Raw genomic sequence first — 22,684 nt, forward strand, 5'->3', positions numbered from 1 at the left:
CTATTAGTAACAACAACAACAACAACAAAACCCACCAACAAATCTGCACTAGCGCCTTAGTCCGCCTCCCAGACCGTCGCTTGCCTGGCATCTCTGCTCATCGGGCTGGTGTGCTTAGACTTTGTTTCAAGTAAAAAAAAAAAAAAAAAACCCTTCGCCTGTTCAGCCACTTCCATTTTTTCCCCCTGCAGTCTCGCTGGTTTGAGGTTTTTTTTTTTTTTTTTTTCCCCTCATGTGGTTGGATTTGGTGGATCCGGAGCCAAAGCTGCTTTTTTTCCTCGGTGGGGTGTACGTGTGGCGTGCGGGGGTTTTCTCGCTGCGTTTTTCATCTTCTGCTGCTTTTTTTAATCTTGGTTTTGAACCTGAGCCGGGGAAAATGGGAAACGGTGCTTCCGACAGAAGGGGAATCTCTCCATCACTGTTGTCGGGACGTGTGCCTGTGGTGCTAGTGTTTTAGAGAAAGAGCCTGCCAGCTTTCGGAGTGGAAGGTAAGGGCGCCCGGGGCATTTGCCGTCTCCCGTTCCCAGGGATTAGGACCGCGGAGCTTCCAGCTCGGGATTCCGGGGAGGAGGCGGAGGAGGAGGGGGACAGGCTGTTGCTGAAGGATAGGGAGAGACAGCACATACAAAATGATCTCTGCATTTACTTCTACCCTGCAGTTTAAAAGTTAGAGAAGTCCATTTTGCGACAGGTCTGCTTCACTGAGAGTAATTTCCAGCGAGACCAAGAAAATCTGAGGTTTGTGCATGATTGGGGTAATTTTATGCGGGGGGGGGGGGAAATGTTAGGTTAATAGGAAGTTAAAATAAGAGAAGTCAGTGGGTCTTCTTGTTGGGAAAAAAAAAATAGATGGAGTGATGGCGCCGTCTATGTTCGGCTAAACTACAGTGTCACCTAGAAAATCAGTTTGGGGAATATCCAAACTAAACGCCCGTTTGCTTTTCAGCAGAAGAGGGTCCCCCCCCTTCCCCAAACGGGCAAGCTTAAGCTGCTGTGGCCGCTCTTTCACTTCCTCATCCATCGAAGAGAGAGATCTTTTTAATCGGGGTGTCTAATCCTTGCAGGGAGCAGCTTCGCTCTTGTATTTAGGAATATTGTAAACTAAATGAAATGCTGCCGGCACTCTCCATTCGTGTATATGTGTGTGTGTGTGTGTGTGTGTGTGTGTGTGTGTGTGTGTGTGTGTGCGCGCGTGCAACAGAGGGAGAAAGAGATTCAGACAGTATTGTGTTTCAGTAGCCTTGCATGAACAAGTGCACGACTGAAATGAGGGCTATTTGATTACGTTTCTTCATAGAAAACAGCCTAGCACTGCAGACGTCTTTATTTTTCTAGTGCAAATGTTATATAGATGGAAAAAGTCAGGGGATTTTTCTTTTCAAAGAAATAAGCAAATAAGCCCCTTCCTTGTTTTCCAGATTATAAAATTAATCCTTTTTCATGGGTGGAATTCCTAATTTAGACACTTATTGTCACATTGGCTTTCAACGCCTACACCATCCTGAATAACACTGCGCAGAACTGCATTGCCTGCTAAGTGCTTCAGCAAAGGGGAAATTGTTTCCAGAATTCCCTATAAGTTTCAATTTTCTCAACCTTAAATGCTGTACCGACCCTCTCCGGAGAAGGCAGACTATGTTATTCATTGAGAGGGATGCTCGGAAAGGAGAAAATCTGACCATTTGGACAGCCCCGGCATTTGGATAGCTCTGGGTTTTTGGTTTTTTGTTTTGTTTTGTTTTGTTTTTTGAAAAACTGCAGCTATAAAGAGGGTTAGAGTTGGTGCTGCTTTGCCCGTTTCGGGATTCAGAGTTTGAATTATAGTCTAGGAGATACAGAAATCTCTTCAAGGGAGTTTAATCTGATGATTTGTTCTGTTACGCAATGGGAGATGGAAGATGCCTTGCCATTTGGTGAGGAGATGAAAAGCTAGGCAAAGACACACATCAAAACTCAGGAGCTGTGTATGTATCTGTATGTGTGTCTCTGTTGACAGAGCAACAGTGGAGTAGACTGCAATCCAGAGAGTTTTAAAATTAGGTTGGCATCACTTTTGTCTGCTCGCATCTGTAAGCAGAAAGTGAAAAGCTTCTCATTTATAAGAGATGAGCAACTTGACAAAGGTTAAAGCTGAAAAGGTAAAATTTTAAATTTTTGGTTAATGCTACAGAGGTAAATAAGACTAAGGTTCACTTTATTAACGTAGGCCACCGTTAAGAGAGCATGTGGAAGCTGTAACGGTTGACGGGTGCAGTAAAACAGCTTTATTTGGAAGTAGTAGCAGAGAAAATGTAATATGTCTTTCGCCAATCAAGTGCACATCTGCAAAATAAAGGAGCTAATCAGACAGTGCAAGATATCCTTAATAAAAGGGCAAGTAAGAAACAGAGTCCAATCTAATAGGTGCAGAGATCCTGCTGTAGCATTACCAATAATAAAGAGCTACTGACTGTAGATATTAATATAGTGATCCATTTTATATATCCTAAGAGGTTGTAGCACATTGAAATTATCTTAAAATGCTGGCACTTAGTGGTGGTGCTAGACCACCACTATTTTCGTGTGTCTGTCTTTGTTTCTTTGTCAGATAAGAGTCTCAAGATTTCATTAACACTTCAATCTCAGTAGTTCCTGCCTGGCTTTTCTTTCTTATTAGAGACTTTTGTTACCAGGTGGCCACTGCAAACACATGGAGACATACGGGAGATAATGTTCCATCTGTAACAAATCATAATTTGGGCATTTTTAAATTATGGCTATAATTAGTCACGATTACTTCTCAGAGTTAATAGAAAAATAATACATAAAAACAGATGCTACTGGATTTCTTGATCTATTCTAGTGAAAATCTGCATGTGCATATTTAAGACGCGCACACACACACACACACACATATATATATGAATATAACAGTGCATAGGGTATGTATTTACTTTTTGAAGAAATAAATAAATACATTGCCTTTTTGTGATCTGTCAGGCAAGGCGTCTAGCTTTTTACAGAAGTTGAACAGTTCGAGTCCGCGCCATGATGAATACCTCTTAGGCAGGAGAGGACATTCCTATTAATAATCTAATAAATGTTGTTTTTAATTTGAACGTAGAAAATTTGGCTGTTGTGATGGCCACGTGATGGCGCTGTTCACACAGCAGCAAACCGTTCCCTTATGTTATAAAATGAAAATTACCTGCCCTTCTTTCTGAAAGGGGCTCTAACTGCAAGCCTGAAAACAGCTGGCTCAAATATTGGAAGGAGTTTGGTTTTCAATGCGTGAAGAAATCGACTTGCATTTTTATTTCATTTCATCTCCTGCAGGCCAAATGACATAGGATGAAGGCTGTTCGTAATTTGCTGATTTATATATTTTCCACCTATCTTCTGGTTATGTTTGGATTTAATGCTGCCCAAGACTTCTGGTGCTCCACGTTGGTGAAGGGGGTCATTTATGGATCGTATTCTGTAAGTGAAATGTTTCCTAAAAACTTTACAAACTGCACTTGGACGCTGGAAAATCCAGATCCGACCAAATATAGTATTTACCTGAAATTTTCCAAAAAGGACTTCAGCTGCTCCAACTTTTCCCTCTTGGCTTATCAGTTTGATCATTTTTCCCATGAAAAAATAAAGGATCTTTTAAAAAATAACCATTCTATAATGCAGCTCTGCAATTCCAAGCATGCTTTTGTATTTCTGCAATATGATAAGAATTTCATTCAGATTCGCCGGGTCTATCCCATCGATTTCCCAGGATTACACAAAAAGGAAGAAGACCAAAAATCCTTTTTTGAGTTTTTGGTGTTGAACAAGGTGAGCCCGAGCCAGTTTGGGTGCCATGTGTTATGCACTTGGTTGGAGAGCTGCTTGAAATCCGAGAACGGGAGAACCGAGTCCTGTGGGATCATGTATACAAAATGTACCTGCCCTCAGCACTTGGGAGAATGGGGAATAGACGACCAGTCCCTGGTGTTGCTCAGTAACGTGGTGCTGCCCCTCAATGAGCAGACGGAGGGCTGTCTGACCCAGGAGCTGCAAACCACCCAGGTCTGCAACCTCACCAGAGAAGCTAAACGACCGCCAAAAGAAGGTAGGTGCTTCTCGGGGTCGGGGCTAAATCCCACATCACTGCCTAGGTCCTGATCCCACATCACTGCCTCGGTCCTGCTGCGGACTCTCTCTCGTTGATACTTGCATTCATTTGGCTTGCACTCCACACCAGCTTGCCTCCAGGCAAGGTGAGAGGGCTAGAGAAGAGGCACACTCCCTCCCGGTAGGGAGGGCTGCATTTGCATTTCTAAATTAACCTTCAGCATATAGTTCTGCTGAGCACTGTTGAAACTCCTCATATGTTTCCCGTTTTCAGCCCCCGCTTACAGTAACGCTCACAGGTTGAAAGGCAGGAATCGCGCTCCCCCTCACCACCTCTTTACTGCAGCCACCCGACTGCAAAATCCTCATCCTCTTGATATGATCCCTTGATTTTGCAAGGAAAACATTCCCAAAGGCACGCGGGCAACCTCACTAAAACCGCAGGAGATTCAGCGTGGCCAGGACACCTAGCCCCAACCGGGCCAGACCTCAGCACCCTACAGACAAACGAAAAGCAAAGCCAGCTGGCCAGGGCGAACGCTCTGCCTGCGATGCCTGGAGAGGGGACCCGCCGTGCCCGGTCAGCACGTCCGCCTTTGGGCCTGCTGCGGGACACACTCAGGGGGCTGCTGGTGCTGGTGCTTTTCCAGGCAGTCCCCACTCCGGGAGGCGAAGGCTTTGAATGTGACTGTAATATTAATGGGGGGGGGGGGGAAATCTATGTGTCAAGCTGCGTTGTGTCCTCACCGCAAAAGCGGGGATTGTGGAAGGGTGGGAAGCCGTAGATCCAGCAATGGCCACCCCCTGCCAAACCCTTCTTCCAGTGCGCACCTCCTGTTTTGACCTCCTAACATTTTTGGAGAGCTCGGAGGGTGATTTCGGGAGGGGCACCGGGAGGAGGCAGGGGGACCACGGCCCAGAGGCTTGGTCTGACCCCAGCTGGGGGCTCCGAGCGTGACCCATAGCTGAGGGGGACTTTCAGCAGCAGCCGTGTGGGAAAGGGGGAGATTAGCCTCTGCAAGAAGGGCTAAATCGTGGAGCCCGGGGTATTGCATTTTAATGCAGGAAATGTTCCCTCTCTCCTTGTTTTCTACATAGCCACAAAGCTCCCAGTCTGCGGAAAGGCAGAGCCAAGCTCCCAGCCCCCCTAATAGAAGTTGCTTTGTGGAGGAATGTAACATTGACACGTTGTTAAGAGAGGGTTTCCTTTAAGGGCAGCCAAGCCCGAGTGGTGTGGGAGAAGAAGCGCTGAACTTGCTCCAGCTGCCGCGGTGCCAGCGGCCGCGGGCCGGGCGGGGGCCAGGGGCCGCGGGGAGGGGGCAGCTTTGGGTTTGCTGCAGCTCAGTGTCTCTGCACACACTTCGCAGCTTGGAGCCGCGGAAACGAAGCGGTTTTAAATTGCCGGGCTGCTCGTCTCTTGTTAAATTAAAAAAAAAAAAAAAAATCCCTGCGAAGCCTTTGCAGCGGGGCAGGGATGGTATTTAACACCATTTAGAGCTAATTAGGGTCTTCAAGATGAGGCGGCTGCCCGCGAAGCGCCGCGCTGGAAGCGGGGCTCCAGCAGCAGAAAGCGCCGCCGCCGCCCGCGGGGCGCTGAGCTGTGCTGCGCGGCGCGCAGGTGTAGGGGCTGCGGGGGTCCCTCCCGCGAGGGGGCAGGGACAGCGCGGCGGCAGACGCCCTCGGGCATGCACCAAATCCCGGGGGGCAAGTGTTTGGCCCTTCAGACCCCTGTTTCTGAAGTGTGCTTAGAAAGCTTAGGACAAATAGTTTTAATTTTATTTATTTATTTATTTCTAACAAATTTTGAGACGTGCCTCAAGCATAATTTGTTCTCGATTTCAGTCATACTTTAACTGCCGCCCCTACCTGCGGCTTCTCCAGGGTGGCAGCGTGATTAACCCGCGCTGTTAGAGGGGCTGGAAGTTTTCTTTGGTAGGTGGAAGGTATCCTTTGCTTCAGCTGCACTGTAGTTAGCATCCTTTTGGTGCTGCTGAGAATTTTAAATGTAACTGTTTTTTTTAATTTGATTGCTTTTATGCACTTGAATTTTATTCATCAAACTGTTACTGAAAGTTGCAATCAGATACAAAATTAAGCCTCGCAGCGCTTCTCAGTAGCACTGTGTTCTTTGCCTTCCACTTAGTTTTTTAAGCATTTTTACCTGTTCTGAAGGTTAAAAAAAATCTATGAGCAATGTGTTGATTGTTTTCTGCAGATATACTAATGTCTATACATCAGTCAATATATTTCTATATATAAAGCTGGTTTTTGGTTTGGTCAGAGGCTTCATGGAGTGATCAAAATGTAGAATATTGCCACCGTGGACATGCTGAATTTCATCCCTCGTGTCTGGAAACACTTAGATAAGAATCAAACTTATTCTGCAAGTGATCTAATTCAGGTTAGACTAGCACAGGTAATAAAAATAGATATAATAACTAAAAGAGTGGCTCCTCACTGTTACAGTTCATAGTGGTGACTTTTAGGTGCAAATAGTTTTTTTTTTTTTTTCTCCTGTAAGCTGAGTTGTAGGGGGAAAGCTGGTTGCCTACCACTTTGTGAGAGAGCTCCAGACTTGATAAGGTTATATTTTAAGAATTCTTGTATTCCTTTGAGGTTTGATGCTGATATTGCCTAGCAATGGCTTTTGGAAAGGAATCGCAGAGGACTAACATCTTTCTACAAGAATATTCATACCTTCCCATTCTTCGAATTGGCTTTCATCAAGCTTGACTGTATGAAATGCAAAATATTTTTGCAAAAACTGTTTCCAGACACAGTTTAGAACCATATTGTAAATTGAGGGCATTTAGGTTAAGGCCTACTGTTTCTTTTTTGAAACTCTGAAGATTTTTAACTATTTTGAACAAGCTAAATAGCTTAAGAAAATGGACGACCATAAGTGCTTTTCCTTTTAAGAAATCTGTTACATTTCACAAAAGATGTGACAAGTACACAATGGATGATTGTGTTTCTAAAAGTGCTGAAGTGTGTTGAACAATAAGAGGAACTCGGTCAAAAAAGGAAGCTGTAACTATTATTTTTCCACAGAAAATGGTTTGGAAGTATGTGGTATAATCGGCATTTCTTTAGTATGTAGATCACCTTTGCTGTCATTTACTAAAGCAGTATTGACAATCATCACATTTTCACTAAGACGTAGTTTTATTGTATCTTAATGCTTTTCTGTAGCCTTGCATCTGAGGTGTTTAGCCTCGATCAAAGCACAACAAATAGATTTCAGTGAAGGCTCTGGCAGGGACTTGAATTTAAGGGCTCAGAGGAATTTCTCCTCTTGATCTTTAGTGCTGTAGACTGAAGTATCTCATGAGGTTTCAGTCAATAAAGGTATAGCTCAGTTCCAAATTTTGTGAATCATAAGCCTTTCAATGTAGTCAGTACATAGTTTTATGAACGATAATGATAAGAACACAGAAAACTTTACTTATTGTGACTACTACAAAGTAATAATAATATTATAGGTTTTTAAAATATTTGTTTAAAAACTATAGTTTGGAGTTTCCCCCCATGTTTTACTACCATGTCTGGCAAGAGCCATTATAAAATAATTAAAATAATTTTTTCTTCTTCTTGCCTTCATCCAACAGAGGAAAAGAAGAGGGAGGGTATTCACACTAAGAGAATTTTGGCATTTGGAGTTCCAGGCTTGATCTTGTATTTCTTGTTCAGCCATTTTTTTTTCATAAGTATACTAGGAATGTGGCACTCATCTCTTTTGTCACAAATTCAAACAACATGCTGTGTACCAGCATCTCAATATTCAGCAATTGATTTTTGTGTGTGTGTGTGTGTGTGTGTGTATGATTTCAGACCTGAAAACATCAGAAATATCACAGCCAGAAGATTTACTAAAATAAATACAATAATTAATGGTATATTGTTGAATAATAGTAACCTGCAGATAATTTTGTATTCAAGACTAAAATAAAATTTAGGAAATTCAAAATAACTAATCTGGTATCCACAACAGTGAATCAATACAATAATGTATTTGGAAGACTTAATAATTTTTATATCTTTTTGCATGCAGTAGTTCTTTTATCCATGTCTTCGGAGTTCAAATGGAGGAAGGAGGATGATCACTGATGGAACAATAGGCTTTTTAATTTTGTATGGTAAATATTCAAAAAAGTTTTTCATTATTATTTACAAAATATTGTATAAATATTTATAATTCAGGTGCTGAAAGAACCTGCAATCATGCTGTTCATGAGCAGGCTGATCTCAGTGAAAATCTAGAATATAAATGAGTTCATTTTAAATAACTTCTCTACATGAACATTGTTCTTCCTAAAATGTTCATGGCCAAAGTCATCATGGAAACTTTTCAAAATCAATTATAGACATTGTGTTTTTTCTTTATGAGCCTAGTTCCCCATTGAAGGAAAGTTTGATTTCAAATACTCTTTGAAGTAGGTGATGCACTGTAGAAAAAGCGTTAATGATCAGAATCTCTTCTAATCAATAAACCCTACCTTTGTTTTCACAGTTTATATGATAGTATCACTAAAGATTGTACTTTAGTTTGTTGTGTTTTGATCATTTCCACTCGAGTCAGTTCACTAAACTATGAAACTTCTTGTTGTTTTAAATGTAAAATTTAAAGCTTTGTGTACAAAACTAGTCAACACTAGTCAGAATTTGGTGGGATTCAGGTAATCCATGTTTTCTGGATCCATTTAAAAAAAATTCCTTTTCTGGAATTTTCTGACCCATTCAAAAAGGAAAATTAGCAGACAATATCCATTACTATAGGAAAAGCCTATATAAATAGCTTTGCTTTTAGTTATTTAAATGCTTGAATAGTAAATATACTTAGTTATGTATATATATCTGAACAGTATTTTCTTTGATATCACAGATTCTTGTCAGTATTTTGTTCAGTACTTCTCATGCTAACAAGATGGCATATTATTTTGTTAGCGTATCACAGCTAAAAGAGTTTACCATGCCTTCAGTGAGATCAGACCTGTACTGTATAGGATCTGAAGACTAGCATTTCATAAGCTCATTGTTTGCTTAAAACGTGTGGCTTCAATGAAATAGTGTGTTGGAAGCCAGGCTGTAACCAAAATCGGGATTTTGTTCCCTGAACTACCATTTCTGCGTGGCTTAAGCCTTTGATTTTCTGCTTTGTTCCATATTGTGGAGTCCTGCTGTCAGCTGGGGACAAATATTGTTAGAGAGAGACTACTCTAAAAACCACAGAATCTAAATAGAGCAGAGTTATGATGACTGGAAAAGGTATATAAAGAAATTAAGTGTTCAGATGGAAGTCAAAGAATATCTGAATTAGGAGGAGAACTCCTGGCACTCTGGCTGTGTTTTCACTGCCTAACACCGAGCCCCATACCATCGAATATTTCAGACCAGTCATGGGCTCTTTATTTGCCTTCGTTATACCAGTGCGCCATGCATGTTGTTCTCAGATACTTTTATTACGCTGTGTTTGGCTGGGCAGAATATACAATATGTTTATTGGATTTTAGACTTTGTCCTCTGGTCAAATAAGTAATTTGCTTGTACTTTTGACTTGCATGAAAGTGTTCACTTGTAGAATAGCCATTAACTTTAATGGTGATTCTGTGGGATTCAGTTATTAGGTCCCAGTGACGTTGCATGGACTTATACTATGTTATAGCATAATGCATGTACTGCATTTCTTATTTATGACGTAGTATTTTATAAATATGTGTGTATATATGCATATAATATAGTTATTATGTGGCGCTTACTTTTAATATGTTCCCCTGCATTCTTTTTAAAGAATTGCTTTCTTTATGCTCTCCATATTGCTGTATTGTTTGGTTTTCTGTTTGCAAAAGCAGAGGAAAATGTGCTTTGTGTGTTGGTATACACAGAGGAATTTTCAGAGAAGACTTTCTTTTTCTCTTCTTAGGGGATTAATTTTATGAAGTTTATTCAGTTGTGTTTTATCAAAGGATTCCAACTCAAAGTTGTTGTAGTTCTCAAATTGAAGTTTAGCTGTTCATTTATAAATATGCAGTAATTGTAATAAACCAAAGGTCACTGCAGAATTCCTTTGAGCATTATTTGCATTCACTGTTTACAAGAAATATAAAATGCTCTTTAGGATAGAGAAAGTTGTACATGATATAAAGTACAAATTTACAAATTATGCGTCATTGATTTATGAATATTTCAGAGTCTAAGTCCTTTCTGATGCTAGTTAAATCCCAAGCGGAGGACAGTAGAATTTTTCAAAGTTGTTCCCAATGTTGTTAATGTCTTAGAGAAGTTATAAATAAAGTTTATATTGAATTACTGACACATTTTGCTGGTGGGCTAGCCGTCAACAGAATTAATGAAAACAATCTATAATAACACTGTATGAGACTAATGTTTATACTTTACTTTGCAAAGGCCAAATTTTCTTACACAATGCAAACTCCCAATGCCACCGACCATCACTTTATCTAAATAAAGATAAGATTAGAGGTCACAAAGCAGATATGAGCCCACAAAGGACATGTGAAACACCGATAACATTGACTACCTTCTACTAAAAGCAAATAACTTCGTAACTTGTATTAATTCAATTATTGCAGACTTTTAAACTTGTTTTCTTGTTCTTTTTATATTTACTTTTGAAAGCACCATTGACATTTTGTAGAGTAAAGCGGATGCACTCAAAAAAAAGAGCCCTTTTTTAACTGCTTGGTGGATTGGATTTCTTTTTGTATTATCTGATAATATCTCTCTTCATGTGCTTTCCTTCAGTTTGTCGTTTTGGTTCTTCTTCATACCTGAAAGGGAAGCAGGGTAAAATTAATATTTCTTTGATGGTACTGAAAATGTGTAAAAATGAAATTTGGAAGCAAACTATTTTCAGTTACTCAGTTCAGATTTTATTTACTGTCCCCTGAAATGGCAAAACCACAATATAAGATATAAATTTTGAATACTACCAGTTTTTCTGGTAGTTTGATAGAAAATTGGTGACCGTGGGGAGAACAAGGGATTAGTCATTTCTTGACGTTTTTTCATCAAATTTACTCTCTCTTGTGCTTCAGATGTAAAACACTTTGGGAGCTGTCTTTGATTCCTATTCTGCTTCTGCCTGTACCAATTGCTCAGTTACCAGTTATGTAGACACAGTGTTCATTTACAGCATGGGGTATAACTTTCAGCCACAGTTGATAATTTTGTGCTATTAAACAACTTTGCTGAAAGATGATGGGGCGATGAAGGATCAAGAGAGCAGTTCTCTGAATTCTTAACTGTGGAAAATGATGAACAGTGCTTCAAATCTCACGTCTTTCTGACTACTGCCAGAAATGCATTTTGTTAACTGGGAATTTGTTAAGTCTTGGCGTTGACTGAGATATATTATTGCAAGTGGCTTGTGCTAGTCTGAGACCCCGTTGCTGCAGAGGTGGCTCTTCCTTCACTCCTTTCTCTTTGCTGAGCTGTTTCAGCATACTAGCCAAGCAGAAGACTATTCAGCCTTGTGGATTTTTTTGTTTTTTGGGAAGGAGGGTTTTTTTTTTCCTCTACTTAGGTGATCTTGATGTTCAGTTAGCATGCTAAGACAGCTCAGCAGAGCTCCAGCAGTGCCAGAACTGGCACAAGAAAGAACTAGGAATGTGTGTAAAGCAAGAGCTTTGCTGTTGCAGCCAGCTTTGCATTGGCTTAGACCGAAAAAGTCCACCTGAAAAGTGATCAAGGCATATTACCCTTGCCCACTCTCTTGCATATGTTGGCAGCCAGTCATATCATACTGTATTTCCATGCGGCGATCCTGGGTTCAGGCACAATATTGGCGGCTCTTTCAAAACAGAGTCCAAGTGTTCTTCCAGGGCTTCCTGCTGACCACTAAAGAGTCGTGCAAATTACTGTGAATGAGTGCAAAGAGTGCTTGGTGATGAGTCTGCAAAGCTGTTGGAAATCATTCTTGTAGCTCGGATAGAAAGGGCTTAAACTATTGATAAGAAGTTCAGGGAACTGAATTCATGATATTCATTGGTGTTGAGGAATAGTGTTATATATACTTCATGTAAGAACGATACTTTTTTCCAAAAGAATATTGGAAATCTGAAGTCTTAAGATTCATTTGGTTCTCTCTCTTTTTTTTTTTTTTTTTACATGATTTTGCTTATATCACCTATGAATAGATATTATGCAGTCCCTTCTGTGCTATATACACAGAAGACGTGAGTTGTGTGCAAAGCTAGCCACTGTAGCTTGAACTACAAGAAGTTATGTTTTTATTCTTGAAAGTATTTTGTTTGTTCCGTGGCATTGGTTGATGTCTGCAGTGATTGGCACACTTACAGGTGCTCCATACCGACACGTTTGAAGGTTAATAGATGTGCTTCATACTGACAAAGGAAAGGAGGGAAAAGATTCAGTGCTGCGGGTGCAATGTGAGTACAGAGCCTAGTCCAGCTGGTCCTGTCTGTACCACATTTCTAGGATGGAATGGGTAATACAGATAGTATCCTTCTGGAAGGAAGGAGAGTGCCAAGGTTGGGATATTAGCCAATCCCACCACCTGATAAAGTTATGGGAGCTGTGTACAGGGCTCTAGGACTATTGTTTGGGTTCATAAATTCAATAGATAAGAGGCTCACAACTTGAAAATCAATTACAGTCAAAGAAAAGTTTGAAAATTATTGTCCTAGAGGCAGTGTAATATGCTTAAGCATAAGTGGAGCAGGACCTGCAATCTACATTTTCCTGTCTTGTAAGTGAATGGTCTAATTATTAAAGGTTCCTTCTCTTTAAACCAGTGAATATTTATCCATAACAATTGGGTCAGCTTCATTCTGGGGAAAAATCGAGAACGTTCCTATTCCCAGACCTGTTAGAACCTTCTGAGAAGCAGAACCACCGATGTCAGATTGCTCTATGTGCTGGAATTGATCGCAGGGCTTTCAGAATCTGGGATGCCATCTCTAGCAATGGTTTATGCGAAGCTTGGTCAAGCAGATGTGATCCAAGACCACCACTTGGATCAGGCCCTACTGCCATATAGGTGCAAGTAACTCCCAACAGTGTTTGCTGCATATCGCAGTGAAGGGGCTGCCCAGAACCCTGCACGCAGCCAGCGCATGTTGCTGGTGGTCCTTGGGCATAAGTAGGTTGGGGTTGCTCTGGGGTGAAAGTTTTGGAGATTTCCATTTTAGATGAAGGCCTGGAAGGTGATGGTGAAGCATATAAATTCTATTTGATTTCTTTTGTAAATAAAGCTTCTGTGCATCACTTCCCTCTAAAATTGTTATAATAGTACTCCCTTGCCTTCTAGTGATACTATGAGGATAAATACATCAAAGCTTATGAGCTGCTCAGTAATCGGTATCATAGAGTTGCTTAAAATATATAGATTATGTCATCACTGCTAAACCTGAAAGATTTTTTTTCAAAGAGTTCTGATGAAAATCAAACCTATACTATCTCTGGGTATATTCTAGAGCTTGAAGTGAAAGCTTGATTTTATTGGCTGATTTGCAAATAAAATATATGAAGGGAATGAATGACTCCTAGCCTTCCTTCACTCCATGCTTTTAAGGTTTTGGATAATGGATTTTTGTCCTACTGAAATTTGAAATGTTATTAAACATAGATTTTGGTTTGCGAACATAACATGTATAGTAAAGTTACCAAAAAAAAAAAAAAAGCTATCATAAATAGGACATGAAGAGGATCCCATACATGACAGGGTGAAGTATTTAAATATTTAAATTCTTTTCTCTTTAGATAGGACTAAACTTCTACTTTTTTATTCACTTCCATACATTTAAGCTCATTGAATCAACAGGATTGTTCATGTAAGTGAGATTTTATTCTAAGTAGGTTTACCTGTGAAGACCCTCCGTTGAAAATGTAGATACTCTTAAATATATCTAATCCATATTAGAACAGGAAGCAATTATTTTACTATTAATTGGATTAGCTTGGTTTCAGATTCAGAAAAATAAACTTTTTATTGTTGAGATTATCTGGAAAGGTAATGCATTTTTGTTATCTTAGCAAGTATGCCCTATTAAACACCAACTGCAGTTTTCTCTTAGGAGCAAGCAGCTAGATTTTTCAAAAGGAAGTATAATTTTCAGTAATTGCCTTTTATTCAGCAGCTCACAGTTTTGCCTATTGTGTAGTGTTTTTCTATATTTTATTAAATAAAGGATTATTTATCCATTTTTTGTCATTTCAGAATTTGGATTCACTGTATCTGATGCTCATAATTACCACTTTATTTGTCTAAGGATAGGCAGTAGAAGCAAGATTCTGAACATCCTGGATGGTTCAGTTTTTTCAACGCACTCCATGGATTAATCAAAGCAACAACAATTTTGTATAGTTTCCTTAACTGGACACTAATCAATCCAGCCTTGCAGTTTCTTCCCCTCTTTTTGTTTTTTATTCAATTACTAATTACATTTCCAATTCTGTGTCTCCTTTTTGGAAACGACTTTATGCACTGTGTCCCCCTGAAAACTACAATGATGTCCCAAATCATTTGTGTTTTACAAATCTATTTGTTCATTTCTCAAGGGCTAATGTTACACTCCAGACGTTATTATGGTAAAAAAACAAGCACAGTCCGCATGTACAGCCAATACTTTATTGCTAGTTCAGTCAAAAACTTAGTAGTCTGATCAAAGATTACTCTGGATCTAATTATTACAGAAAGAAAAAGAAAATAAAAGAATACACTTACAGAAAAGGTTTAATAATAATACAGTTAAACTGGTTGTACACACCCACCTCCTAGTGTCTGCCCTTCTCTCTGCTGTTATACTCACCCTTCCACTGCCCTTTCAATCTAGATGTTAACATCAGTCTCAGGGGGACAGAGCGTCACCAGTGTCCCAAGTCCTCCCTGTGAAGGAGTTTGATGGTGCAGGTTTCTTCTTTTTCACCCTAAGATCCACTTGGGGCTATTTTTGTAGGTTCTCATAACTTGCTTTTACATATTGATGTTCATTGGTCTGTAGCTTCACGTGAGACCGGTATTTACTATATATGGAATGTCTTACGGAAGTTGGATAACTGTTCTGCGTTGTCTGCGTTACCTTCAGAAAGTAGTTTTGCCCAGTTCCCAGGTCTGCCCTTCTTTAACTGGCCATCGCGGGGTTCTTTATAACTCGAATTTCCCGTGCTGTCCCCTGCTCCTCTCCCGTGCTCCTCTACGCCACATCCAATGCCTCCATGGCCTTTTGAGGCCTTAGCTATCATATCATACCTCTATTCTTCTACACTGCATTGTTATGCTAACATAATAAATAGTTAATTCTATATAGAATAACCATTTGTTGCTACTATCCATATAAAAATAATGGTTGTACCAAGTGTTTATACAAAGATAATCAAAAGTAAAACAAATTAGGCAATAGCCACCTGATCCTTCTACAAATTGTAGCTAAAGCTAAACAAGCTAAAACAAAGCTCCAGGAAAACGAAGACAAGTTCAGACAATGCTTGCTAGGTCCTGAGGCCTTTAATTGGCAACAGCAGTACTGTTTTAATTGGGATATAAGGCTACACTAAAAACTGTTTAGAATTAATGAGCAAGAATGGTACCTACTGTTTCCATTACTCCGTTGTTGTTGTTGAATGCGTCCAAGGGCTTTTGTGGAATTTGTTATGAAATTTTAGTGTTCTAAAGCATGCATCTTTTTTGTTAGATAAAGAAAAAGTAGTATCATCATATTGATTTTTGTATGACTAGCTATATCACAATAGTCCCATCTGGATAAAAAAAAAAAAGAGTCACTTTAGGAGCAATTGCCTAATGTTTGGTTATGACTGATACAATTACTGTAGGAATAGATACTTGTTAAATCTTATTTTTCTGGAAATTTGCTTTTGTATTCATCTCTAAATGTTTCCTTTCACCAAATATTTTAAATATGTGATACTTGAGTGAGGAGTTGACAAACAGCCGTTGAAGACCGCAGCCACTGTCAGGCAGTTTCATTCTAAGGCATGTTTTAAAGGGAAGGGGTTAAATTGTAAACTATTGGAAGATTACATTTATTGGACTATGAGCTGTGGAAGAATATGTAGCTCTGAAGGGTATGAGTATATACAGCAAGGGTTATCAGAAGACATGACAAAAATATAATCTTAAAAACATTTGGAATTTACTTAAATGGAATAAAGTAAGAACTGCAGAAGCCAGCCCACAGAAAGTTTTGATGATAGACTGAAATACTGTCCAGAAATTATTGGATTTCAGAGGTTGGTAACTGCCTTTTTTTCAAATCCTAACTGATTATCCTAGAATAATGCAGTGATATAGTGTCAAAATTTGAAGATTAAAGGTTTATTTTGTATTGCTATTGTCTCTTTTCTACTGCACATGTACTTTGGCCACAGTGTTTCACTTTGAACCGGTGGGCATGGAAGACTTCAGACTCTCAGAATTAGTTTGCATTAAAATCAGTGTGAATATATCTTAAAAAAAAGGACCATTCCATTGAATGACTTGTTTGATATTTTTCTAGCTAAGAGAGCTCTCTTAAAAAAAAATATTTTGCTAGCAGCACAGAATGTTGTGAATTACATAGTCTCATTAACATGGGTCTTCATACTGTCTCTGATACCAAACAAGGATTTAAGTCTTGTCCATTCAATCTTTCCTCACTGCTCATTTATCAATTCAAGTTTTAAGCATATATTTCAGGAGTGCTTAAGGTCTTTGCATTTGGTAGGGGAGAATACCATTATTTAAAACTGATCCTTTCAATAAGCTAAGGAGAATCACTGTGGTATTCTGAAAAGAAGTCTATCTGGACCTTTTCACAGGAGAAAAGTGGGTTCAAGACAGGATCATAAGAAGATTTAGCAAGTATTTGTGCCTGTTATATGGATTGATTCAAAATGCATACATAAATAAAACAAAGGATACTACATACGGGGTGCAGTGGAGATTTCCTGAGGAAGAAGTAATAATATTGGAGATGCTAAATCTTGCCTTTCTCTAGAAAGGCACTGTTGCAATATGACACCATGATGGTGGCTGGCACAGTGCTATAATTGGGAATCCAGCCATTTCAGGACAGGGTTCCCTTTGGCACGTACGCAAAAAGACCCCCGGTACTCTCTTCTGTTCCTCTGACAGCCATGCACTGCTCATGGTAGCAATGATGCACTGGCCAGGCTGCATCGTGCTGTGTTGATTAGGGAATATATTATGCACAGGCTAACTTGAAGGATGGTCACATGCTTATGATCTCACAAGACTAACCCTCGGGCCACAAAGTCCGTTTCAGCATATTTAGTATTTGTAGCTTGTAGCACGCTAATGGACATCATCACATTGCCCTGATGGAGCTTACAGCTAAGTAGCAAGCAGGCTTCTTGGTTTGCATCTCACAACACTGGATTTATACATCCTTAAGCTTCCCCTGAATCTGTGCTCTCGACAACACTGTTTTTTTCGCTTGTTTGTTTGTTTTCTTGGTCTCTCTGCTCTTTGCCATGTCTCTCAGCTGTTACCTCTTTACATTACTCTTTCAGCTAAACCTTCAGATTTCCCAGAAGTTTGCGCTTTCACAGAACTTGTTAGTACTCTAAGCTTACAGCTTATCCCTTCTGGGACATAAAAGAGGTGAAGTAAACAAACACGCAAGCTTTGTAGGAATTAAAAACAAAAGAAAACCAGTCTTTATTTCAGCTAGCCCCAGAAATGCATGTACTTGGACAAAGAAGTAAAATCCCTGTATTTAATTCCCTGGTTTTGCTTCCTCATCACCATAAGTTGAGGTCGCAGGTCTATGAAGAGTCCCAGATTCCCAGATTTACCCTCTACTCTGCATGTGATTTCTCTGCGTTCTAAATTCTCTTTGTCTCTCTTGCTTCTCTGCCCTTCCTCTGTGCAGCCAGCTGCTTCTTTTCTCCATTGGTTTTACACAAAAAGGAAAGTCTAAGTCGCATAAAAGCAGGATATGCCTTCCAGTTCAAGCCTCATGCATCTCTACAAATCTCATTACTGCTGTGATGGTAGAGTGTAGGTGGGCTACCAAATTGTAGTGAGTTATGCTGGCATGTGACTTTATTTTGTGTGTTACCCAGAACCCAGCTCTTTCCGTAGTCATGAAGTGCTTTAACCACCAAAGCAAAGTGAGGTTTCGTCTGAGTTGCTTCAATAGGCCCCATAAATCTTGAATTCTGAGTTCTCACAGTGCCTTACTTTCAACAGGAATATTACAGCATAAATCCACCTAAATGAGCCCTTTGCCTGCTAGTGAGGGCAGTGTTCTGGGCTTAATTTTCCTCAGGCCAAGAATGGATGTGAACTTGTATGTCCTCCTTGTTAGGACACTTCAGAAACTTATTCATGCCTGAAGGGCATATTTCATCTCATTCCACAGCTGATATTTTCGAATAAAAGTGACCATAAAGTCTCTGGGCTTGGCTCTGTGTTTTCGTATGCATACAGTATTGCTGAAGGATAAGTAAAGGATTGGTCATAAGCAGTTGAGATTCCTTTTCCTGGATCACAGCGGACTTTAGTGCTCACCTAAGACCCCATGCAAGCTGGGGAAGGGAGAAGCACTGTGTGCAGCCATGGAAGCAGCTATTTAGACCCATGGGGAACAAGGATGGATGTCCCCATAGAGGCACTGGAGCGGGTAGCTCCAGGCGATTGGACCACAACTGAAGCTCCCAATTCTGTTCGATCCCTTTTTAGACATCAAAGTAGGTATGGGAACCTTACAAAAATATTTTAAGCTAATCCCTTTGCAGTACCCTTGCATTTGTGAAGCTGCTTGCCAAGCTTTGCTTATATTAGTGGCTGTATTTAATTTCCACTGACTTGAGTAGGAGTGAAGGTGAGAAGGTAAGCCAAGAAGGTTGTTACGTTGTGTGGTTTTGGATTGGTGTCAACATAAGTAAAAGAACTACTAGAAAAAAAATATTCTTTGTCACACGCCTCCTAACAATGAAATTCTCAGTGAAATGTCTGGATTTTATTTATAACAAACATTCCTTTTTCTGTTTATATCAAAGCATAGTTACAACTCAGTTGCTTGGTAATATAAGAAAGCCAAAGGTGTTACTTAGTCAAGATGTCATATTGCCTTTGCAGTGGTTTCATTGTCACAAATGATTACTGTATTTTATTAATAGATTTGTAGTATGTAAATGCACTGAAATCTACTCAAATATGACAATACCTTAATCTAAACTGTTTAAGATGACTTTGAAATCATATGAAATATAAACAACATTCAAAATATTTTCATGCACGAGTACAAATGTACAACAAATGAAATGATTAAACAAATAATTCAAGGTATGTTGTATAGATTAAAACATTTTCCTGTTTAAATTATTTATAATAAAATACACTAGAAGCTCAGATAAATTGAATTAATTGTGTACATACAGACAGTCGAGTCTAATAATACCATCAATATCTTTTTATCACTTTTCTTTTGAGGATATAGTTTATCAGAAACTAGTGAAATCAGTGCTTTTTGCCAGAGAAGAGTAATTGTGTTCCTTCTATCCCATTGTATTTATAAGCGCACATAAATGCTTAAGTTGTCTCCTGGATTTTTATGGGATTTACTCTATTTGGTTTGAGGATTATGGAATGCTCAACACTGTTAGGAGAGAGTAATCCATGTGGACTGGTTGTCACCTCTGCCAAAGAAACAGATGGACTGATGACCTTTTCAAGGCAATGCTAGATCTTTGTGCTTTTGACTGGCACTGGTGCTGGGAGCACTCCTGCTCTTTGAGCTGTCTTTATTTGGTTATTCTTCATTTGTATCACTGACTAGCTTAAATGACCAATCTCAGTATCATTTTACATATTTTTTATATTTAAGAAAATAGTGTAAGTTAACCTCTTCCTTTATTGTCACCATATCTTCAACAGATTTGTCACAGCTGAATTTGTCCTAATTGTCCCAACTGAAAGTCTAGTAGCATGAATTTTGGACTGTGGACAGGTATCATAAATAAATGTCTTTGTCCACATAGGTGTGCCCTACAGCCTTTGTGCACACCCTTCTAAGAAGTTGCATTTTTATGTACCCCACTCACCTGGCACATAATAAGCACACCCATATGGCAATTTTATAATACTAACAATTTTACTGATGTACAAAGCTGTATACAAGCCATATACAAAGCTATGGTAAGCTGGGACCAATCAATGGTGTCTCGCTGAGAAACACAAAAAGTTCCTGTGGCTGTAATGTTCAATCAACTTTCCTAATGACATGAAACATTATCATCTCCAAAAAAAAAAAAAAAAAGAACTAGATATGCATAAACTCTGTCTTTTTGCTTGATATGTGCATTAGATTATTTTATATGTGCCTTCAGAAACCACTGCTGTCAAAAGGCACTTTATGCCTCCACCAGAAAATCTGGGAAGTTTATGAGAGCAATAATATCCTGATCTCTGAGGCTACCTGCAACCATATCAACACCAATATAATAAGAAATGAACAAAGCACTGGTATTCTTTGTAGCAGTCCATATATATTTCTCCATTTAGAAAAGGTTTTCTAAGCATATAAGCTTTACATTTTTTTAGATACTGTTCTGAATGGGTACAGAACAGTTGTAAAGCTAGAGGCCCTGGGAAGTGAGGTTGAAAGTTTGGATCATTTATAATGTTAGGTAAAGCAGATGAGAATAGTTAGCTGGATTTTTTTTTTTTTTTCAATTGCAAGTTATCACCTGAAATTGATGATATTCACTGGATGGTTACTTTAGCAAGGAGATACTGCTCATGGCTTGATTATATTTTAGCATTCCCACAATCTGATGCAGTGTAGAGGACTGTGATTATAAGCACTGAATCAGCATTCCCAGAGGATCAGACATCCAGCTATCCAACTTAAGTTGTAATTGAAGTCAAGATTTTTAATGTATAAATGCATATTAAGATTTTGTTGGTTTTTTTTTTTTTTGTATTTGAGAGTGATTCAGTGTGGTCATGTACCCAGATGTAATGGTAAATTCAAGAGTTTCATGAGCAGTGCCTTAAGGCTAACGTTTTACTTTCATATCGATTTATGTGAATAGATTTTGAAATTCTTTTGAAACTCTTTGAAATCAAAGCACAGAAAAATTTTATTTGGAAGGGACCTCTGGAGTTCATAGTCCAATCTCTTGCTCAGAGTAAGACTGATTTTTCTCTGAGTCATATGCTGTGTTTCAGCCTTCTTTTAGGTTCATAGTAAGTGTTTCCTGATCCCTAATAGTTTGTACATATGTCAGTATTTAGTAAACAGCTAGACCCAAAATTGGAGCTAGTATGTATATTGTCAATGAGTTTCGTTACTCTTGTCATTCACTATAGCTTTTTCATACTTTTTTTTTTTTAAAAGTTATTCTTTAACATGCTTCAGGACATAAAATTCTAATTAGGGCTAAAATGATCTGATGCAGAATGACCAGGCCATAGCAGTTCTATTCTAGAGAAAGTTTTCCAAAATAATTATGGATATGTCAATCTAAAGCTATAGATTTTTATAGCAGTTTGGTATTTAACAAGTCAGGTTCACTGTTACCAAGAGATTGGGTTCCCCCAAAAATTAGTAGTGTCTTGCAGTATTTTGTGTAATTCACCTGCACGAAGTGAAGCACATATTCCTTTTTGCTTGTGATATGTCACAGCTGTCCCATGCTATTAGTAGCTTCTGGCACTGAAGGACAAGATAAGGAATCACTATTGAGTACTGTTCTGGAAAGGGGAAAGAGAAGAGGCAGCCAAACAAGAATACTCAAAGTTAAAGCTTGTAGGGGAATGATAAAGCAGCAGAAAAAGAGAAATAGATTAATGCTAGCCAAAGGGGTTAAGATAATAAGGATTTTCTTCAACATCACAGGAGAAAAAATAAATACTGGAAAGACAGAAGAGGATGATATTAATCTCATTTAAAATAGCTGAATTTAAAAGCTTCTTTTAAGAATAAGACAGTAAGGGCGATTCTCGAACAATTAGAAAGTAAGAAGAACTTGCCAAATAAGAAATAAGGTCATCTGTAGGAAGTCTGATTATGCAGAAATCCAACGGTACAGGAAACATGCATCTTAGAGTATTAAAAGAAGTCAATAACACAGGATTGTACCATTTATTATTTTAGCTCATAATTTATTAGAGGTGGAAAGCTAGAGAAAATGGTACAATTTTTAATTTGCCAAGAAAAAGAAGTTAACTTTATATTTGATGTTCTGAGAATCTGACTTTTAGACTAGTGAAGCTATGAAAAGAAATTGAAAAAATATCACTCTATCTGGAAATAGCAAAATTTTAAAAATTGATATGAGCTTCAATATTCTTAAATTTATTCTAATAGTGTAAATATTAGTCAAGTTTTATTTTGAAATTGTAAAATGGGCGAAAGAAATTGAAGTGTTAAGTGAAAGTGTGTGTATGCATGTATAGAGATTTTATTCAGACTTCTGTTATGTCCCATTAAACCTTAGTTTGGACTAGATTAATTTGTCACATAAGATACACAAGATTTGTGTATCCTCATAAATATAGATCTTCACAAAAGAGAGAAAACTTTCATCCTCCTGAACAGAAAATAATTAAGCCAAGGTAAACAAAATAGTCAAATTTAACGCCTAAACT

General features: G+C 38.8%; 1 protein-coding gene and 1 long non-coding RNA gene across 6 annotated transcripts in view; one reads left to right on the forward strand and one right to left on the reverse strand.

Moving 5' to 3' along the window:
• Positions 1-114, reverse strand: part of LOC138066706 (uncharacterized) — a 107,045-nt gene extending 106,931 nt beyond the window's left edge. The window contains exon 1 of the long non-coding RNA XR_011140104.1: positions 36-114. This is a non-coding gene — a long non-coding RNA (uncharacterized lncRNA). The remainder of the gene's footprint in view (positions 1-35) is intronic.
• Positions 115-274: 160 nt separating this feature from the next.
• Positions 275-22,684, forward strand: part of ADGRB3 (adhesion G protein-coupled receptor B3) — a 461,840-nt gene continuing 439,430 nt past the window's right edge. For 4 of the 5 annotated variants that reach the window (XM_009689155.2, XM_068937480.1, XM_068937481.1 and 1 more), the window contains exons 1-2: positions 275-488; positions 3,316-4,084. In XM_009689155.2, coding sequence (XP_009687450.2) covers positions 3,331-4,084 — 754 coding nt within the window. In that variant the 5' untranslated portion in view covers positions 275-488; positions 3,316-3,330. Of the gene's footprint in view, positions 489-603; positions 739-3,315; positions 4,085-22,684 lie in introns of those variants that run through there. The other variant, XM_068937478.1, reaches the window with a different exon arrangement.

The sequence above is a fragment of the Struthio camelus genome, chromosome 3, assembly GCF_040807025.1.
Source record: "Struthio camelus isolate bStrCam1 chromosome 3, bStrCam1.hap1, whole genome shotgun sequence".
In the NCBI taxonomy this organism is placed as follows: domain Eukaryota; kingdom Metazoa; phylum Chordata; class Aves; order Struthioniformes; family Struthionidae; genus Struthio; species Struthio camelus.